At 39.8% G+C, this 17,736-nt stretch overlaps 1 protein-coding gene across 1 annotated transcript in view; it reads left to right on the top strand.

Annotated features, from left to right (window-relative positions):
- USP31 (ubiquitin specific peptidase 31) overlaps nt 1–17,736 on the top strand; it is an 80,343-nt gene that overhangs the window by 51,052 nt on the left and 11,555 nt on the right. The window contains exons 10-16 of the mRNA XM_012808835.2: nt 2,334–2,514; nt 4,901–5,012; nt 5,686–5,780; nt 7,752–7,829; nt 8,410–8,539; nt 12,965–13,084; nt 15,704–15,929. Coding sequence (XP_012664289.1) covers nt 2,334–2,514; nt 4,901–5,012; nt 5,686–5,780; nt 7,752–7,829; nt 8,410–8,539; nt 12,965–13,084; nt 15,704–15,929 — 942 coding nt within the window. The remainder of the gene's footprint in view (nt 1–2,333; nt 2,515–4,900; nt 5,013–5,685; nt 5,781–7,751; nt 7,830–8,409; nt 8,540–12,964; nt 13,085–15,703; nt 15,930–17,736) is intronic.

The raw sequence follows: 17,736 nt of genomic DNA, 5'->3' as shown, positions 1-17,736 counted from the left end.
CTCAGCCTCCCAAGTAGCTGGGACTACAGGTGCCCGCCACAACGCCTGGTTAATTTTTGGTTGCAGCCATCATTGTTGTTTGGCAGGCCCGGGCTGCATTTGAACCCACCAGCTCAGGTGTATGTGGTTGGCGCCTTAGCTGCTTGAGCCACAGGTGCCGAGCCGACACTTGTAGTTTTTTCACAGCACAATTCACAATTACAAAGATGTGGAATCAACCTAAGTGCCTGTCAATTCGTGAGTGGAAAAGAAAATGTGGAAATTGTTATATTCAGAGTATACCAATAACAAAAGATGAATACAAGTCACATCGAGCACCTCTTGTGATTGCAGAAGTTAAATGTGACTTGAGTATTCAAATTTAGAAATTTTTACTTTCTTAAAATTGTATACGTTTTTTGGTACCCTCTGTGTATTCACCATGGAGAACTACTCAGCTATAAAAGGGAATGAAATAATAATGTCTTTTGTAGCAACTTGGATGGAACTGGAGACCACTATCCTAAGTGAAGTATTTTAGGAATAGAAAAACATGAGTACATCCCATGTACTTTCTAATAATTGGGAGCTAAGTGATGGGCACACATGGGTACTAAGAGATACAAAGGTCATTAGAAACCAGGAATTGGGGAGGATAGGAAGGGGTGGGCAAAATGTAACTATTGGGTATGAACACTGTTCTGGTGATGGGCCCATTAAAAGTTTGAAGAAGAAAAAAGTCCCTACTTAAGTATTATACAAGGTTCCCATGAAACAAACATTTGTATCCCTTTAATATTTTGGAATTAAGAAAAGTAAGGTGGTTATGAAGTGAAATCTGTTCCTTTTATGATCTCTTTATGATGTTTAAGCTTATAAAGTTTTCTTCCCTTTAATAGCTTGAAAAAGATTCAGTTTTTCCTTATTCTAGTGTGTGTGTTAAACTCTGTCTGGAATTCATGCTGATGGTAGCTATATACTCATCATTTTAGGTTGTTAAAATGCTCAAGTATTTTACTAGGCTCAGCAACTCTTGTATATTGCTGGATGTTTAGGTTATTACCAGGATTCTGCTCCGAATACTTACTTTAAGTCATTTTTATTTTATTTTTCTGGTGTTATTATTTACAGTGGTGGTTGAAGGGGCTTCTTTCTTCTGTTCTCCAGGTGAGGTATCCTTTCCTTAGTCTGTACTTCCAGCGGATTAAAGAAATTAACAGCTATTTAGATAGACATTTATTGAGTTCCTACTAAATACAGGGTGTAGTGCTGGTCCCACATTGCTAAGTAGCTTTGATTGATGGGCATTTGTGAAGATCAGTGCTGTGCCAAGCATATTTTTTCTTCATTGTAACACGGGTCGATCCAGCTTAGTTGATTGTATTTATGTTGGCATGTTCTTATAATGGCTCAGAGACTAGTAAGAGTAGTTTATCTTTTGTTTCTTATAAGTTTGGCTTTTTAATCAGGGAGAAAAAACTACTGGTGAACATTGAAGACCATTTCATATATTTTTGTCTTTTTTTTTTTTTTTTGAGACAGAGTCTCACTTTGTCACCCTACCCGTAGAGTGCTGTGGTGTCATAGCTCACAGCAACCTCAAACTCTTGTGCTCAAGCAGTTCTCTTGCCGTAGCTTCCTGAGTAGCTGGGACTACAGGTGCCTACCACAATGCCTGGCTATTATTAGAGACAAGGTCTTGCTCTGGCTGAGGCTGGTCTTGAACCCCTAAGTTTGGGCAGTCCACCTATCTTTGCCTCCCAAGTGCTAGGATTATAGGTATGATCCACTGTGCTGGCCTTTTATCTTTATTTTTTTTGAAAGGTTTTTTTTTTTTTAGAGACAGAGTCTCACGTTATCGCCCTTGGTAGAGTGCTGTGGTGTCACAGCTCACAGCAACCTCCAACTCCTGGGCTTAGGTGATTCTCTTGCCTCAGCCTCCCGAGTAGCTGGGACTACAGGCACCGGCCAAAGTGCCCAACTATTTTGTTGTTGTTGTTGCAGTTCGGCCGGGGCAAGTTTGATTGCTGGTTGCATGGTCTGACTTTAAATTTTTTGGTGGATCATTTCAGCAAACTTGCTGTTCTGAAATTGTAACAAACATACATTCATCATGTAGCATTTTAATTTTCAATTTTTAAGATAAGTAGGGCTAGTCTAAAGGAAATAATGGATGCTAAAGAAATTATCTTAATGGTTAGATGAGTAAGCTGAGTATTTGTTCCCTTTTTCTTTTGCAGTTTAAATTACATAATGACAATTTTTAATTCTTTAAAATAGGGTAAATTTCTTTTTAATGAATGAATGAAAAGAATTTCGAAGAGATAAAAGGAGTTGTTTTTATTTTATTTCAGGAATTCACTTAAATAACAATCTAAATCATTTGAAATTTGGCTTGGATCATCATAGACTGTCTTCCCCTACACAAATAGCAGCAAAGCAAGGGAAAATGGATTTGCCCACCACAAGAACAGGAAGCGACAAGATTGTTTTGTTGGTGTGCAACCGAGCCTGCACTGGGCAACAGGGGAAAAGGTAAAAACCTAATTATTTTCTGAGAGGTGAAAGTCTAATATTTGCAAAGATTTTGAAAAAGTTTTAGTAGTTAATTTTTTGATTCTGATATTTAGAAAGAACATGTACAAATTAACCTGATTTAGGGAGTTGAGAGGGGAAGAGTATAAAATTAGGATGACAGAATCTAGGTTAGAAAGGTTTTTAAAGGCTCATTTCTTACGTATTTTTCAGTTTAGGCTCCTCCTGGGTCTTTAGATCTAATATCCAGCTACTTCTTAGCAGTTTTTTTTTCTTTTTAAACTCTTAACATATCTACTTGGATGGTACATGCTCCCCTCAGTCTTATGTCCCTGTGGAACTCATTATCTTTCCCTATATAGCTGGCCCTTTAGTATTTCTTGTCTCAGCATATGGCACCACTATTCATGCAGTTTCATAAGTCTGAAATTTGCAAGTCAGAATCTCTGTCAAATCTGTCTGCTGTCCTCCCTAAGAATTTGTGGATGTTTTGTTTATTTATTTATTTTTTTGAGACAGAGCCTCAAGCTGTCATCCTGGGTAGAGTGCTGTGGCATCAAGCTCACAGCAACCTCCAACTCCTGGGCTTAAGCGATTCTCTTGCTTTAGCCTTCCAAGTAGCTGGGACTACATGTGTATGCCACAACGCCCAGCTATTTTTTGATTGTAGTTGTCATTGTTGTATGGCCAGCCCAGGCTGGATATGAACCTGCCAGCTCTGGTGTATGTGGCTGGCGCCTTAGCTACTTGAGCTACAGGTGCCGAGCTTTGTGGGTGTTTTAGAGTATCTTTTAAGGTAACCATATCATGCTAGTAATGTAACCTGAGTAATAACAACAGACGAGATATTTCAGGAAGAGAGGACTCTGTGTTTCTAATATTTGTAAGGATAGACGTTATATTGGCCTTTTAAAATTTTGCTCTGAAATAAGTTCCTTATATGGTAAATAACATAAAATGTGCTGATATAGCTATTTATGGTTCTATGAACCAGTATTTTAGTGTGTATAGTGTGTTGGATACTGTTCTAATCCCTAGGATACAGCAGTGAACAAGATAACACAGGGTCAGCATCTTTATGGAATTCCAGTTAGGACAGACTGACTATAAACAAGGGAATGCATTTAGCTTCAGACAGGCCTTTTGCCATGTTGAAGATATTAAAATAGGCTATGATCGAATGTGAGGGTGGAGAGGCTGGCAAGACTGCATTCAGAAGGTTGGGGGCAGGTATCCCTGAGATTTCACATCATAGTAGTTTTTAAGCAGAGAAGTTCGCTGTTCAGGAATACTGTGAGTAAACAATTTGATGGTTAGGAGCTGGTTTCTTGGTGATTTTAGCACCTCTGCTTCCTCCTGGGCCTGAGTCAGAGTCCATCTTTTAGGTAGATCATTCATTCATTCATTATTTGATTTCTAGGCATTGGCTGTTTGGACTGCTAAGATAAATAAATCAAAGTTCTGGCTATCAAATAATTCATAGTCTGTTGGAGGAGGCAGAGTTTATAGTACAGTACACACAGGGAACAAAACAACAGGATGCTTCCTGGAGGAGAATACCTCCACAGGGTCTCATGTGGATGAGCAGGAGATAACCTGGAGGAAGACTAGGAAGGTGATTTCAGGCTGAGGGAATTCTCGGCACAAAGACATGGATTTGTGACAGTAGGGCACACATTCAGATAGGCAAATAGGTTTGAATGACTGGGGTATAGGTTTGAGTTGATCCTAGGCTAGGGTCCTCAACTTTGGCTGCATTGAGAACCACTTAGGGAGGTTCTAAAAAAAATATCTCAGTGCTCATGTCACATTCCAGACTAATTTCCTCAGACTCTCTGGGGGCTAGATTTAGGCATCATTATTTTCTAAAGCTCCCTTGGTGATTTTAGTTTATAGCTGAAGTCAAGAGCCACAGTTCTACCTCTGATTGATTCTCTGTAACCTGGTAGAGGCCAGACATCTTCTGGGCTAGGGTAGTTTCTTTCAGTGTTACTTGCTTGGCAGTGCCTGCCTTGTTATCTGCTAGGCCTTGCATCCCTATCTATCATAGGTCTGGTCCATGCTGTTTGCCAGACTCATGCCCACCCCCTCCTCCTTTCCTCATCATCTCCATTAATCTTGTCCTAATAACCTAGCACCACCTAATATCAGGGAATCATACTTCCCTATGAGCCATTTTGGTGTACAAGCTAATAGATTTCAGTTAGAAATTTAAGCTCTTCATCTCTTTCTGAGACTACCGTTAAACTTTCTGTTTCTTTTATTTTGAGAACTACCCTAAAACCAATTATATTGTGATTCCATATAAAAACATCAAGAAGGAGGGATTATAGCATTAAAAGAATTGCCATACTTTTAAGGTGATTACAATGTTTGTGTGTCTTAGATTTGGACTGCCTTTTGTGCTGCACTTAGAGAAGACAATAGCATGGGACCTTCTGCAGAAGGAAATTTTGGAGAAAATGAAGTACTTCCTGAGGCCCACAGTTTGCATTCAGGTTTGTAAACATTTTGCTATTCCAGCGTAGCATGGAGTAGAGAAGCAGCCATTATAATAAAATTTGAATTTCTTGAGTTCAGACTTTCAAGACTGAGAATTTATCCCTAATTTTATGAAAGGAGCTGGCCACCACAAAGTTTTCCTTGAATTGCTGTGTATTTTTTTTTTTTTTTCTCTTTTTCTTCGAGACAGAGCTTACTCTGCCACTCTGGGTAGAATAGTAACTCTTAGGCACAAGTGATCCTCTTGCCTCAGCTTCCTGACTAGCTGGGATGACAGGTGCCTGCCACAGTGCCAGGCAGATTGTTCTATTTCTTTCTAGTACAGATGGGGTCTCACTGTTCCTTAGGTTGGTTTTGAACTCCAGAGCTCAGACAGTAATAAAGTTTAGTACATGATCAGCTTGGAGAGGATTTAGAACATCTGCCTGTAAGTGGAAGACTATTAAGTTAATGATGAGTTAAGGTAATGTTATTTGTCTTGCTTAATGTATTTGATATGTAAATTGATTTGGGTAGATTGAATTTAAAGTATATTATAGTGGCTCAATAACCTAATAATGGTATAGAGAAGCATTCTGCAAAATTTACTTCTAATTTTGGAAATGCCACTGTGAAACTGATGCTTTTGAAGAGAAATTCAGCCTAACGTTCCTTTAACATTTGATGCAGGTGTGTCCATTTAGTTTGCGTGTGGTCAGTGTTGTGGGAATAACATACTTGCTGCCCCAGGAGGAGCAACCCTTGTGCCACCCAACAGTAGAAAGGTAAACAAAAAAACCCCAAATTACCTTCTAGAATTTCTCATATGCTCATGTGTGATTCCAGCAGTGTCTGGTGTAATTTCAACATGTGCAATGTATCTTTTTTTTTGCAGTTTTTGGCTGGGGCTGGGTTTGAACCCGCTGTCTCCAACATATGGGGCCAGTGCCCTACTCCTTTGAGCCACAGGCGCCGCCCAGTGCAATGTATCTTTAGGCTTATTTAGAAATTATGTACTTATTTTACTTTTTTATTCATATAATATTTTATGATTTTTTTTGACATCAGAAAGCCATGGAGGACTCATGTTAGGAAAGGAAATTAGTGTGTGTTCTAGGACTATAGATAAATTAACCTTTCATATTCATCAGGATTGAAGTTTTCCAAAGTAGTGTTCTGGTCAGGCCACATTCTTCTTTGAAATTCTTAAATGGTAAATTGTAGCCTAAAGATAAAGCCTGAGTGCTATAGTATGTGAAGTTCTTCCTGGTTTGAACTCTTTGTTAGACCTTGCTGCTCTTCTCTCCACTGTCCTATACTTTGAACAGCATCAAAGTACTGATGATTGTTTGGACAGACAACATTATTTTATATGTGTCCTTCATATGTGTGGTTTCCTCTGTCCACAATTCCTTTCTTTTAAGCCTTTCTTTACACTGTTCCTCCTCCTCCCCCAGTAGACTTAATCACTCTACTCTGCTATCTCTGTGCTTTTCACATATTTCGGTTACATTTATAAGAAACTCTCACATTAGTAAAATAATGGTATTTATAGGGGATTGGTTCTAAGACTTCTTGCATATACCAAAACCTGCACATAATCAAGTATTACAGTTGGCCCTGTGGAATTCACATATATAAAAAATCGGCCTCTATATACACAGGTTTCACATCCTATAAATAACTGTATTTTCAATCCACATTGGGTTGAAAAAAATCTTCACGTATGTGTACCAGACCTATTCAACCTGTGTTTCAAGGGCCAACTGTAAGTATGCATATGTACATAAATATAAAAACTCATATTGTGTTTATTGTAATTTTTTTCCCCAACAAATACTGTAGTGTCTGCATTTCAGAATTCTAAAAAGAGTATATAGTATGTTCCTGTTTGAACGCTCACTTTTTGGTTTTAGAGATAAGAGTTAATAGATTAATGATCCAAACTATTGCACAGCATGAAAAAGATTAGACAAATAATTTTGACTGACTGCTTCAAGAGTTTCTCAAGGAGATGACAGTGAGCCGGTGAACTTGGGAGGGGGGGCCTTATGGAAGAAGGGTGCAGTTTAGATCAGGTGTGGTGTATGATGGGAGGTGAAGAGGGTCAGAGCAGATTTTTTTCCCAGGGGCTGTTGTCTAGCTTTCTTTGGGTGGGTGAGAATTGGGCAGAAAAGTTGGAAAGGTCATATAGAACATCTGAGAGGATTGTGGGCAGCCTATAATGTGGTACTAAATTTCTTCCAATCTCTTTGTTTCTATATTGGGCATTTTAGTTTAAGGATTTTTCAGTTCAGTTGTAACCTAGCTGTTAAGTCTGTGGGCATAATGGTTTTACTAAAAATTTTTTCTGGTGGGGAATGATGAACATTTTCAGTATTCACATATCACACTTAAATAAAGTAATTTGGCTCGGCGCCTATAGCTCAACAGGCTAAGGCGCCAGCCACATACACCTAAGGTGGCAGGTTCGAATCCCCAGCTTGGACCCGCCAAAACAACAATGACGGCTGCAACCAAAAAATAGCCGGGCGTTGTGGCGGGCTCCTGTGGTCCCAGCTACTTGGGGGGGAGAGGGAGGAGACTCGCTTGAGCCCAGGAGTTGGAGGTTGCTGTGAGCTGTAATGCCACGGCACTCTACCTAGGGGGACAGCTTGAGGCTCTGTCTCAAAAAATAAAAAAATAATAATAATAAATAAAGTAATTTATTTAGAAGATAACATGTGACTTTCCTCCCCTTTTCCCCAATTCTATAGGGCATTAAAATCTTGTGGACCAGGTGGTACTGCTCATGTGAAATTAGTAGTAGAATGGGACAAGGAGACAAAAGATTTGTGAGTATTATTTTCCTTAGAATTTATGGAATTATTATTTTAATTATTCTAGTAGTATACCTTTGATCTTTCAAATTAACTGAAACAAGTCTCTCTTTTTGGCTAAGTATCCAGGTGTGTGCTTAATCCTTCATTTAAGCAGTTTATTATTCTTTTCTTGTCTCTTTCCAATCTCAAAACCTTAGAACATTTACTCACTGCTGAGAGAGAAGCTGTATGTTCATTAACTACTATGTAGGTCCAGTTTCCTTTATTTTTATTACAGGCCCATTAGTGCTGCTAAGCAGTGTCAAGTGCATGCCTTCAGACATGAAAGATAAGAATATACATATGAGTAAATCAGTGAGGTTTGTGGCCAGTCCCAGAAAAATTAACTTCAAGTCAGTTCTCGAAATAACTTTGTAGATAGAGAACTTTTCAAGAACATTTTGGAACGTTGGAATATGGAAAAGTTAGATCACTGCTTTTGTTTTCTTACACATTGATCTTTTTGATTATGAATTTATAGCCATTTTATGGAGTTGTGATTGTATTTTGTGTTGTTTTGCAAGCCATTCTCTGATAAATGCCCTGATTGCAGCTTGTTTGGAAATACCGAAGATGAGTATATCCCAGATGCAGAAAGTGTCCGTCTGCAAAGAGAGCATCATCATCAGCCTCAAACCTGCACTTTATCCCAGTGTTTCCAACTCTACACCAAAGAAGAACGGGTAAGAGTTTGGGCTGCATTTCTTGGGTGCCCAGGATATGAGGAGAGGGACATGGCATGGTGATAGTGGAGAAACAAGTTATGCCCCAAACTACTCTCCATGATTTTGCAATCACATAGCTTCTACACAAGTAATAGGTGTCTCAGCACTGTTGCTTTTAGGAAAAAGCAATTCACGTTTCTAGAAAATCTTGATTAATTGAAATACTCTAGAAATAAACCTTTATAGTTAATTCTTTTTAATAGTTACTGGTCAAGATCAAGTTAATAAATTTTAAATTTTTTATTAACTACTAAATTTATTAAATTTATTAACTATTAGTTAAATTAAAATTTAACTAATTTTAAATTAGCTAAATTTTAAAATTTAATAAATTTTAAGTTTATTAACTATTTAAATAATTTTAAATTTATTACTACTAACTTTTCTTAGTATCAAACAGTGATTCTCAATGTTTTGGTACTAAGAACACAGGTGTCAAGACCTATTTAAATTTAAATCAATTAACATTAAATAAAAAAATTCATTCCTTAGTTGCATTAGCCACATTTTAAGTGCTCAGTAAACACATGTGCCAATGACTCCTGTATTGAGCAGTCAGATATAGATAGAAAGTTTTGTCAGTGCAGATATAGACAGAAAATAGATAGCGTGGTCCAACTACTTAGCACAGTGCTTTATAGATAGTAGAGACACAATATTTAAATGAATGTATGGACAGATAGTTGTATAAATAAGTCTCTGTGGGTGGGTCCCAGGCCCTGTGTTGTTTTTATGCACCTTGAGAAACCTTGCCCACATGGAGTCCATCTAATCTTGCATCAGTGTTGAAGATCATAATTTTGACTACTAATTGTTACTCTCTACTCTTGTGTGTAGGGAATCAATTTTAGAATTGAAGGGGACTTTAAAACTCCTTTGTTCTAATGATGGGTTCATCTATCTAATTTCAAGCAGGGGATTGTTCAACCTCTGTTTGAATATCTTTGGTTATGAGGTGTTTCCCTGCTCAAGACTTTTGACAAGCCATTTTCTCTCTGGATGGTAATACAAGTTAACCTGAATATGTCTCCTGGTTACTGTGACCAACAGATGTTCTCTCTCTTGAGTTTATTGAGACTCGAAAGTCTTAATTTTCTTCTACTTGCTTATCTTTCAAATATTTGAAAATAATTTTAATATTCTCATTGAATCTTCTTTTCCTCAATTTGTTCATAGCTACTTCTTTTAACAATAGTTTTCCATAATAATTTTTTAAATTTTTTTCTGTTTTGGGCTCAATTTCAAAATAGTTGGTTTTGGGATTGGTTGATTGCAGACTTTGTATGATCTCTTGTCTTATTTAGCTTTTTAAAAAGAAAATTGACTTAGGTGATATTTGAGAATAGCACAAAGCTTAGAGGTGAACAGATCTACTAGATGACAGCATTGGTATTCTACAAAGCATCTCACAGATCTAGAAGGCTAACAAAATACATTTTATAGGAGCTCATTCAGTAGGTATTTTTTGTATACCTGCTATGTGCTAGATACTGTACTACTGGGGATATAGCAAAGACCAAGGCAGACAGTGTTTTTGCCCTCATGTTGTTATAGTCTGTAGTGGGTAAACAAGTAAATAAAGGAAGCAGAGGTACTGGGGTAGGAATGCATTTGGTGTGGTTGAAACACAAATATGAGGGCAGAGTATCTGGAGCATAGGAGGTAAAGGAGAAAGATTCGGGCAGTAAGCTCCATGAAAGCGGATACTCCATCTGTCTTGGTCACTAAACAATCCTAGTATCTAGAGCAGTGCCTGACCATAGAAAGTGTTAAATAGGTACTGGAATGGGAGAGCAGTACTTGGGAAGATCAGTATTGGGCCCGAAGATAATTGTACAAATACAGGCCAGGCATGGTCACACCTGTAATCCTGTTACTCTAGGAGGCCAAAATGGGAGGATCACTTCCGCTCAGGAGTTTGAGACCAGCCTGAGCAAAGTGAGACCCCCATCTCTAACAAAAAATAGAAAAATTAGTCGGATGTCTTTAGTCCCAGTTACTCAGGGGGCTGAGGCAGGAGGATTGCTTGAGCTCAAGAATTTGAGGTTGCTGTGAGCTAGGCTGATGCAATGGCACTCAAGCCTGGGCAACAGAGACTCTTGTCTCTAAAAGGAAAAAAAAAATAGTGCAAATACAGAAGAGGAGAAGGTGGGGCTTAGCAGTGGACTTTGTGACAGTAACTTTGTGGAGTCTACAATTTTGGTATTGATCAGCACTAACAGGTGGGTGTCAGCCACTGTCATGCTGCCTTTCGGGTGACTTACAAACTGTCTAGACTCTGATGGTGTAGAGCTGCTTTTCTCGTGGATACTCACTGTTAAGACAATGGTGAAATGGGACATATCTGGAGAGAGTGGGCTGTGAGAGTACTTCAGGAGGTCATGATGCGGGTGACTGTGTTTTGACAAAAGAAGCCTTAACTTGGGGATCTGATAGTTATTTTGAGGCACTTGAAGGACTGTCCTGTGTGTGAGAGGGAGTGGACTTAATTTTATGTAAAAAGTATAAATGTCTTAACACAATAAGTAAATGTCATAAAGTCTGTGTTAACCAGTTTGATGAAAATATTTCAAATTGTATATGAAAACACTACACTGTACCCCAGGATTGCATTAATGTACACAGCTATCATTTAATAATAATAAAAGAATTTATGTAAAAAGCAGAATTTAAAGACCAGACATTATAAGAAGTGTGATTCTGTCTTCATATGAGGACGCACGGTAGCAGAGTGTAGCGGAATAGCTGCCTGCCGAGATGGCCCTCTCACTTGTGAGGCAGAGCCGGCTCCATCAGTGGTGCTCACGTGTGGCCTGCTAGGTCTGGGACGTCTTTTTAGCAGTTTATGGCAAGATGGGTATAGAAATCAGGGAAGTGTTTTAGAAATAATCACAGCTTTTAGACATTGTCTTGACATTTTTACTGTATGTTCTAAAAATGTTCTTTTGTAATATACTAGAATTTAAACAAACAAAAATCTGCTTCTTTATTGCAGGCACTGGTCAGGATGGCCACATGTAGAATGTGTGTCTCACAGAGATGTGGACTTGCTAGATGACAAGGCCATTCCAGTCTTACTTTGTGATTTATTCCCTCCCACCTACCTAACCTTCTGTCCTTTCCCTGAAATATCAGAATCCTATTTCTGATATACATGATTGAGTCTCCTTGTCATAAAAATGTTACCTCAGTTCTCCTTCCCTTACAAGTCCCCAAACCAGTGTTTCTCTTCTTTTTCTGCCTAAATTTACCATTAGTAGTTTCAACTCTTTTTTTTTACTCATTCCAAAATTGTTCGTTATCTGTCTGACTTGAATTTCCACATTGTTCTCTGAAGTTCTATTGACCCCAGTTTGCTCAGTCCAATGGGCTCTGCTTAGTCTTCATTTGACCTCTCCAGAGGATGTGGTTCTCATGATCACCCCATCTGGCTACTCTTTTCTTGGTATGCATAAAAGGGAGTGCTTTAGGTTTGCCTGTTTTGATGACTATGTATCCTCACGCTCTGTGGTTTTTCAGTTTTGGTGTTTCCCTTAAAAAAAGACTTCCCCAAGATTCTGTCTGTGGCTCCTTTCCCTCCCATCTCAGTGGCATTGTCATTCTTTCCCAGGGCTTCCCTTACCTCATCATGTTGACATTCCCGGATCTGATGTATCCTCTGAACTCTAGATTAGATTAAAATCTCACCTATTGACACCTCTGATATGTCCACATTTTGAAGTCCTTCCCTGCAGAGATGACATATGTGGATTTGGAACCTCAGATTGACATTTATAAAGTTCTTATTAATAGCAGGAGGGGACGTGCTATTTGGAGCAGTTTAGTGCTTAGGGAAGAGCACAGTCAGGAGACTCAAAGAAGTCCAGGGAGAGAAGGTGTGAGAATTCTGAATTAAGGTGGTGTTTGTGGGCATGGAGAGGAGGAGACAGGTGGGAAGAGCGGCAAAGAGACTTACTTTGGATGGATGTGGGGGAAGAGGGAAGGGTTGAGGGTTTGTGTAACTATCCTTGTTCTGCCTTTGGTGGGTGGTAGTGGTATTTACTGAGTAGGACATACAGGCAGAGAAGAAAGGAACCATGTTGATAAAAAGATGACAAGTTGAGTTGGGGGTATGCTGAGTTTGAGGTGCTTCTGTGACATCTAATATCCTTTGTAAAATGCTTAGTGGCTTAGGCACCCCTCTTTGGGGGATAATCTGTTTAGCAAACTGGTTGCCAGCTTTGGCCTCTTCAATTGTGTTATTTCATTGATTGCCATCATATGTAGTTTCCAAAGAGTTTCTGAGTTATGCTGTGCCCTGGATATGAAATCAGTCCAGCTTTTTCCCTTAACAAAGTTTTGCATTCAGCGGTGCTTCATGGAAGTTGTGCTTTTTGTTTTCAGCTTGCCCCAGATGATGCCTGGCGTTGCCCACACTGTAAGCAGCTGCAGCAGGGAAGCATCACGTTAAGCCTGTGGACTCTGCCTGATGTGCTTATTATACATCTAAAGAGATTTCGACAGGTAAGAAAATCCTCTGTAGTGGGAAAAACATAGGGGAAAAACAGCCATGACCATGTTTCTTATGCCCTGTGATGATGGGCTAGCTGGAGTTCTTTAGTGTCCCTGTTTGAGCTAGTGACTCCTGTCTATGTATATTATAGACCCTGTATTTGAGGTCATGTTATGTTCTTTCTCAAGGCAAAATTGACCATCCTGTGACACTTGAAATGAAACATTTTAGTTCATATTGCCTTTGGTATTGAAGATTTGCTTTAGATTTGTAAATGTGCCTACATTTTGATATGGTACTTGGAGATTTAAAACAAAGTAAGTAAAGGTTCTTTCTGGGGGAGGTAGATTCTATTTCTGTCTAATGTAATTAACGGGTGTTGTCTTGCTCCCAAGGAGCTGTTGTGTAGTTAGGGGAGATGAGTCATGACTATACACAAAGAAGTCTGCTTTGAGTTGTATTGCTTTGTGAGTCAGTTTTTCCAAAAAGGCTGTCTATTCCCTGAGGTTAGGATTGTGCTAGACAGCCCCATTGTAACAGAGGTAAATGAGAAGTAAATGTTGACAGAGCCTGCAAGGCCTGATGTTAAGAAGGTTTGTACTGAAAGATGAGTAGGCTCTTCTTGGGTGAGGCGGGAGCAGTGATGCACCCAAGGAATGGTGGTGTGTGCAAAGACTAGTGGCCCAAAGGAGTATAGCACATGCAAGGGACTGAAAGTAGGCCTGTTGGGCAGGTGCTCCGGGGGGTGTGATGGTGGTGAGAACTGAGGCAGATGAGATGGTGGACGCTGGTTGTTCAGGCAGAGTCAGATTCTGATGGAGGGTCTTACGCAGAGAAGCAGCACTACCAAATGTGCATCTTGAAAAGACCATTCTGGTTGTTGGTTGAAGACCAGATTAAAGGCTACAAGAATGAAGACAGGGAGACCTGAAGGAGGCCATTGCAGTCATTCGGGGCTGGGCTGCTAATGGCTTGGAACAGAGCTGTGGCAATGGAGATGTGGAAATGTGACTAGATTTCAGAGATGTTTAAGGTTCACTAGGGAAGCAGAGGTGTCAGGGTCATTGACACACACGTGATCCCCAGGGTCAGAACTTTTACATAGAGGTTTGGGGTTTAGCTTTGACGGTAGTGAAGAGTGTGCCTTGGCTTTCCCCTGTATACTTCCATTGGAAAGGTAGTTGAGGGTTTGGATCCCACCTTCTCTTTCACACACATCCCCCTCCCCTCCATGCAGACTGATTTCCTTTGTTTTCTGTTTCTTTGGAAGGCACAGCATCACCCTTCCAGTAGCCCAGACTCAAATCTGCAGTGTGGTCTTTGACTCTTCTTTTTTGTCCCTTTCATCTAGGAAGTCGCTTTCCCAGCTTAGTTGTGCCCATTCATTGACTCCTGTGCATGTCTCCTCCCCGTTTTTGCTGTCACCCAGCCAGTTCAAACTTTGTGTCACTTCTCAGTTGGTGCAGTTGCAGTCTCCCTTAATTAATTTCTTCACCTCCACTGCTCTCCCCTTTCTCATGTGTTCTATGCAGTGTTTACACAGTGCTTTACCTATAGCTCTGGTGACCTCACCTCCACAATTTATTTAAGGCCCAGTGCTTCTCCCTTAACTACAAGAATAAGATATAAACTCTTCAGCCTGGCCTTTCTCATCATCTATGACCCATCCTCCATTTCTCTTATGAACATTTTTCTTCCCCTGATAGATCCATACATTGCTCCTTGGGGTGAGCATATCCATGTCTGGTTACTTTTTTAAAGTTCTAGTAGACACAGGAAACAGTTGAAAATACCTATTCAACTGATGGTGCGATTTTAAAGGATTTTCCTATGGGCTTAATGGAAAATATAGATTACTCAAGATTATCAACTAGATGAGTATATTAGGCTACATCAGTGTTAACTTTTAATGTACTTATTGGAAGAGGTGGGAGGAAAGGGGCACTGCTTATCAAATGGCTCTTCTGTGTTAGGTACTGTGGTTTACCCTTCACATAGTTGATACTTAATAAATTTTCATACCTCTGTAATGGAAGTATTGGGACGAATCACCTGAAATTGTCATTTTTGTAAGTAAGAAACCTAAAACCCTGGCTCAGTGCCTGTAGTGCAGTGGTTATGGCGCCGGCCACATACACTGAGGCTGGTGGGTTCAAACCTGGCCCAGGCCAGCTAAACAACAATGACACCCTCAATAAAAAATAGCTGGGCATTGTGGCAGGTGCCTATAGTTCCAGCTACTTGGGAGGCGGAGGCAAGAGAATTGCTTAAGCCTCTAGGAGTTTGAGGTTGCTGTGAGCTGTGATGCCACGGCACTCTACCAAGGGCGACAGTAAAACTCTGTCTCAAAAAAAAAGAAACCTAAAACTCTTTTAAACAGACAAGGAAATGAAGACTCAGAGAGGCTCTTTTACCCCATTTATGTAGTTCTACTTCTTGTGATACTGAAACCTGTTCCTCTAGATAGTTAAAACTGCTCGTCTGTTTCCCTGCTTTGTTATGTGTCTTGGGAAACATCAGATAGGTAACTCAAACCCCTTTATCTGATAGTGTTCACATTCCACCCTAAACTGATTTGCCATCTGCTTGCATTAAAATATCATCAGAACTTGTTTTTCTCCTTGCAACAGGAAGGAGACAGGCGTATGAAACTTCAGAACATGGTCAAGTTCCCCTTGACTGGCCTGGACATGACACCTCATGTGGTTAAGAGAAGCCAGAGCAGCTGGAGTTTGCCATCCCACTGGTCCCCGTGGAGACGGCCCTATGGACTCGGGAGGGACCCTGAGGACTACATCTATGACCTGTATGCTGTGTGCAATCATCATGGCACCATGCAAGGGGGGCACTACACAGGTCTGCAGTGTGAGAGGCCGCGTGTCTGTGCTGGCGAGTCCTTCAGATGGGTTTGCTTGTGACAGAGTGACTTGGCTTTAGAGCCTCACTTTCCCTTCCAGGGGGCAGCATGCCAACTGTGAGGGCAGTTTCCATCCTCTGGATCTCTGTCCAAGAGCAAATAAACTAAAATGCTTCCTCTTTTTCTTGAGTTGGATCATCCAGTGGTTATCTGACTGGGGAATGGTGTGTGCAAATAACATTGTCCGGTCGACTGAGGATTCACTTTTTGCTTACCTAACTTACACTGTCTCCTTTTTTGAGGTTCTGATTTCTCTGTTATTTGGAGAGATTGTGTACCACATTTTTTTTTTTTTTTTTTTAAGAAATAGGGTTTTGCCATGTTGCCTAGCCTGGAGTGCAGTGGCTATTGACAGGTTTGATCATATAGCTCATTATAGTCTCAAAATGCTGGGCTCAAATGATCTTCCTGCCTCAGCCTCCCAAGTAGCTGGTTCTGGAATGCACCACTACACCTGGCTTATGAACCGTTTTTATAGTGTCTTTAAAGTAACTTGGAAGGGTTTTGGTTTTTGTTTTAAGTTTTAAATATGCTTTTTTTCATTTATAGCTCACTGTAGCTTCAAACTTCTGGCCTCAAGTGGTCTTCCTGCCTTGGTCTCCCAAAGTGCTAGGATTATAGACATGAACCACTGTGCTTAGCCACTTTTTAATTTATAAAAGTAACTATGTTTGTCGTAGGAAGGCTAGAGGTAGAAAGAATATACCATTAGCAGGGGGCTTCTCATGTAAAGATATTAATAGCATTTAAAAAATGGTGATAAAATATACATAACAAACCTTACCATTTTAACCATTTTTAAGTGAATAGTTCAGTAGTATTAAGTACACTCACATTATTCTGCAACCATCATCACTCTTTGTCTCCAGAACTTCTTTCATCTTCCCAAATGGAACTCTAGAAACCTATTAAACACTAACTCTCCATTTCCCCCATCCCTACCCCCAGCTGAACCCCTGACTACTATCATTTTGATTTTGTCTCTATGAAATTGACCATACTAGGTACTCCTATAAATGGAATCACTCCGTATTTGTTTTTTCATGACTGGTTTATTTCACTTAGCATGATGTCTTTAAGGTTTCCATGTTGTCACATGTATCAAAATATCTTTCCTTTTTAGGGCTGAATGATGTTCCACTATATATAGGTAACATTGTGATATCTGTAAGTTTTTGCCATTATTTTGCCCTATTGTAATTATGCTGGTGTGTTTTGTTCAGGAGAGCATTTATTGAGCACCTTGTCCCTACCTTGCACTGGCCTCTATCACATCAGAGCTGAATAGGTCCCAACCTCTGTCTTCTGGGAGTATAATCAAGTAGGCAGAGACAGAGGTACAAATAAAATTTAAAAGGAGGAGTGACATATAGTAGATTCTGTATTGGAAGTGTGACCAGTGTGTAGAGGCAGGAACTAGAAGAGAGGATGGTCAGAGTGTGGAGGGACAGAAGCAGCTTTGCGATTAGAAACTTGCTATCTGCATCCCAATATCTGATGGACCAGTTGGGTAGGTGGACATGTAAAAAATTTGGAATCAGAGTGGCATGGGCGTGCTTCTCTGTCCTGAGCTTCACACTTGGTATTGTCATTTAAGTATTTTGATGTTGGCTCTTAATTTTTATAAACACTATTTTTAGTGACCATTGAATGTTCTGTTGACAGACCTAGTGTTATATAACCATTCCTCATTGCCGAACATATATATTGGTTTCTGTTTTTTTTTTTTGTGTGTGTGTGTGTGTG

This window comes from Otolemur garnettii, unplaced genomic scaffold (genome assembly GCF_000181295.1).
Source record: "Otolemur garnettii isolate 467f Iridium unplaced genomic scaffold, OtoGar3 scaffold00096, whole genome shotgun sequence".
In the NCBI taxonomy this organism is placed as follows: Eukaryota; Metazoa; Chordata; class Mammalia; order Primates; family Galagidae; genus Otolemur; species Otolemur garnettii.
The sequence above is the reverse complement of the archived record's forward strand: the minus strand, read 5'-3'. Positions and strand labels throughout refer to the sequence as shown.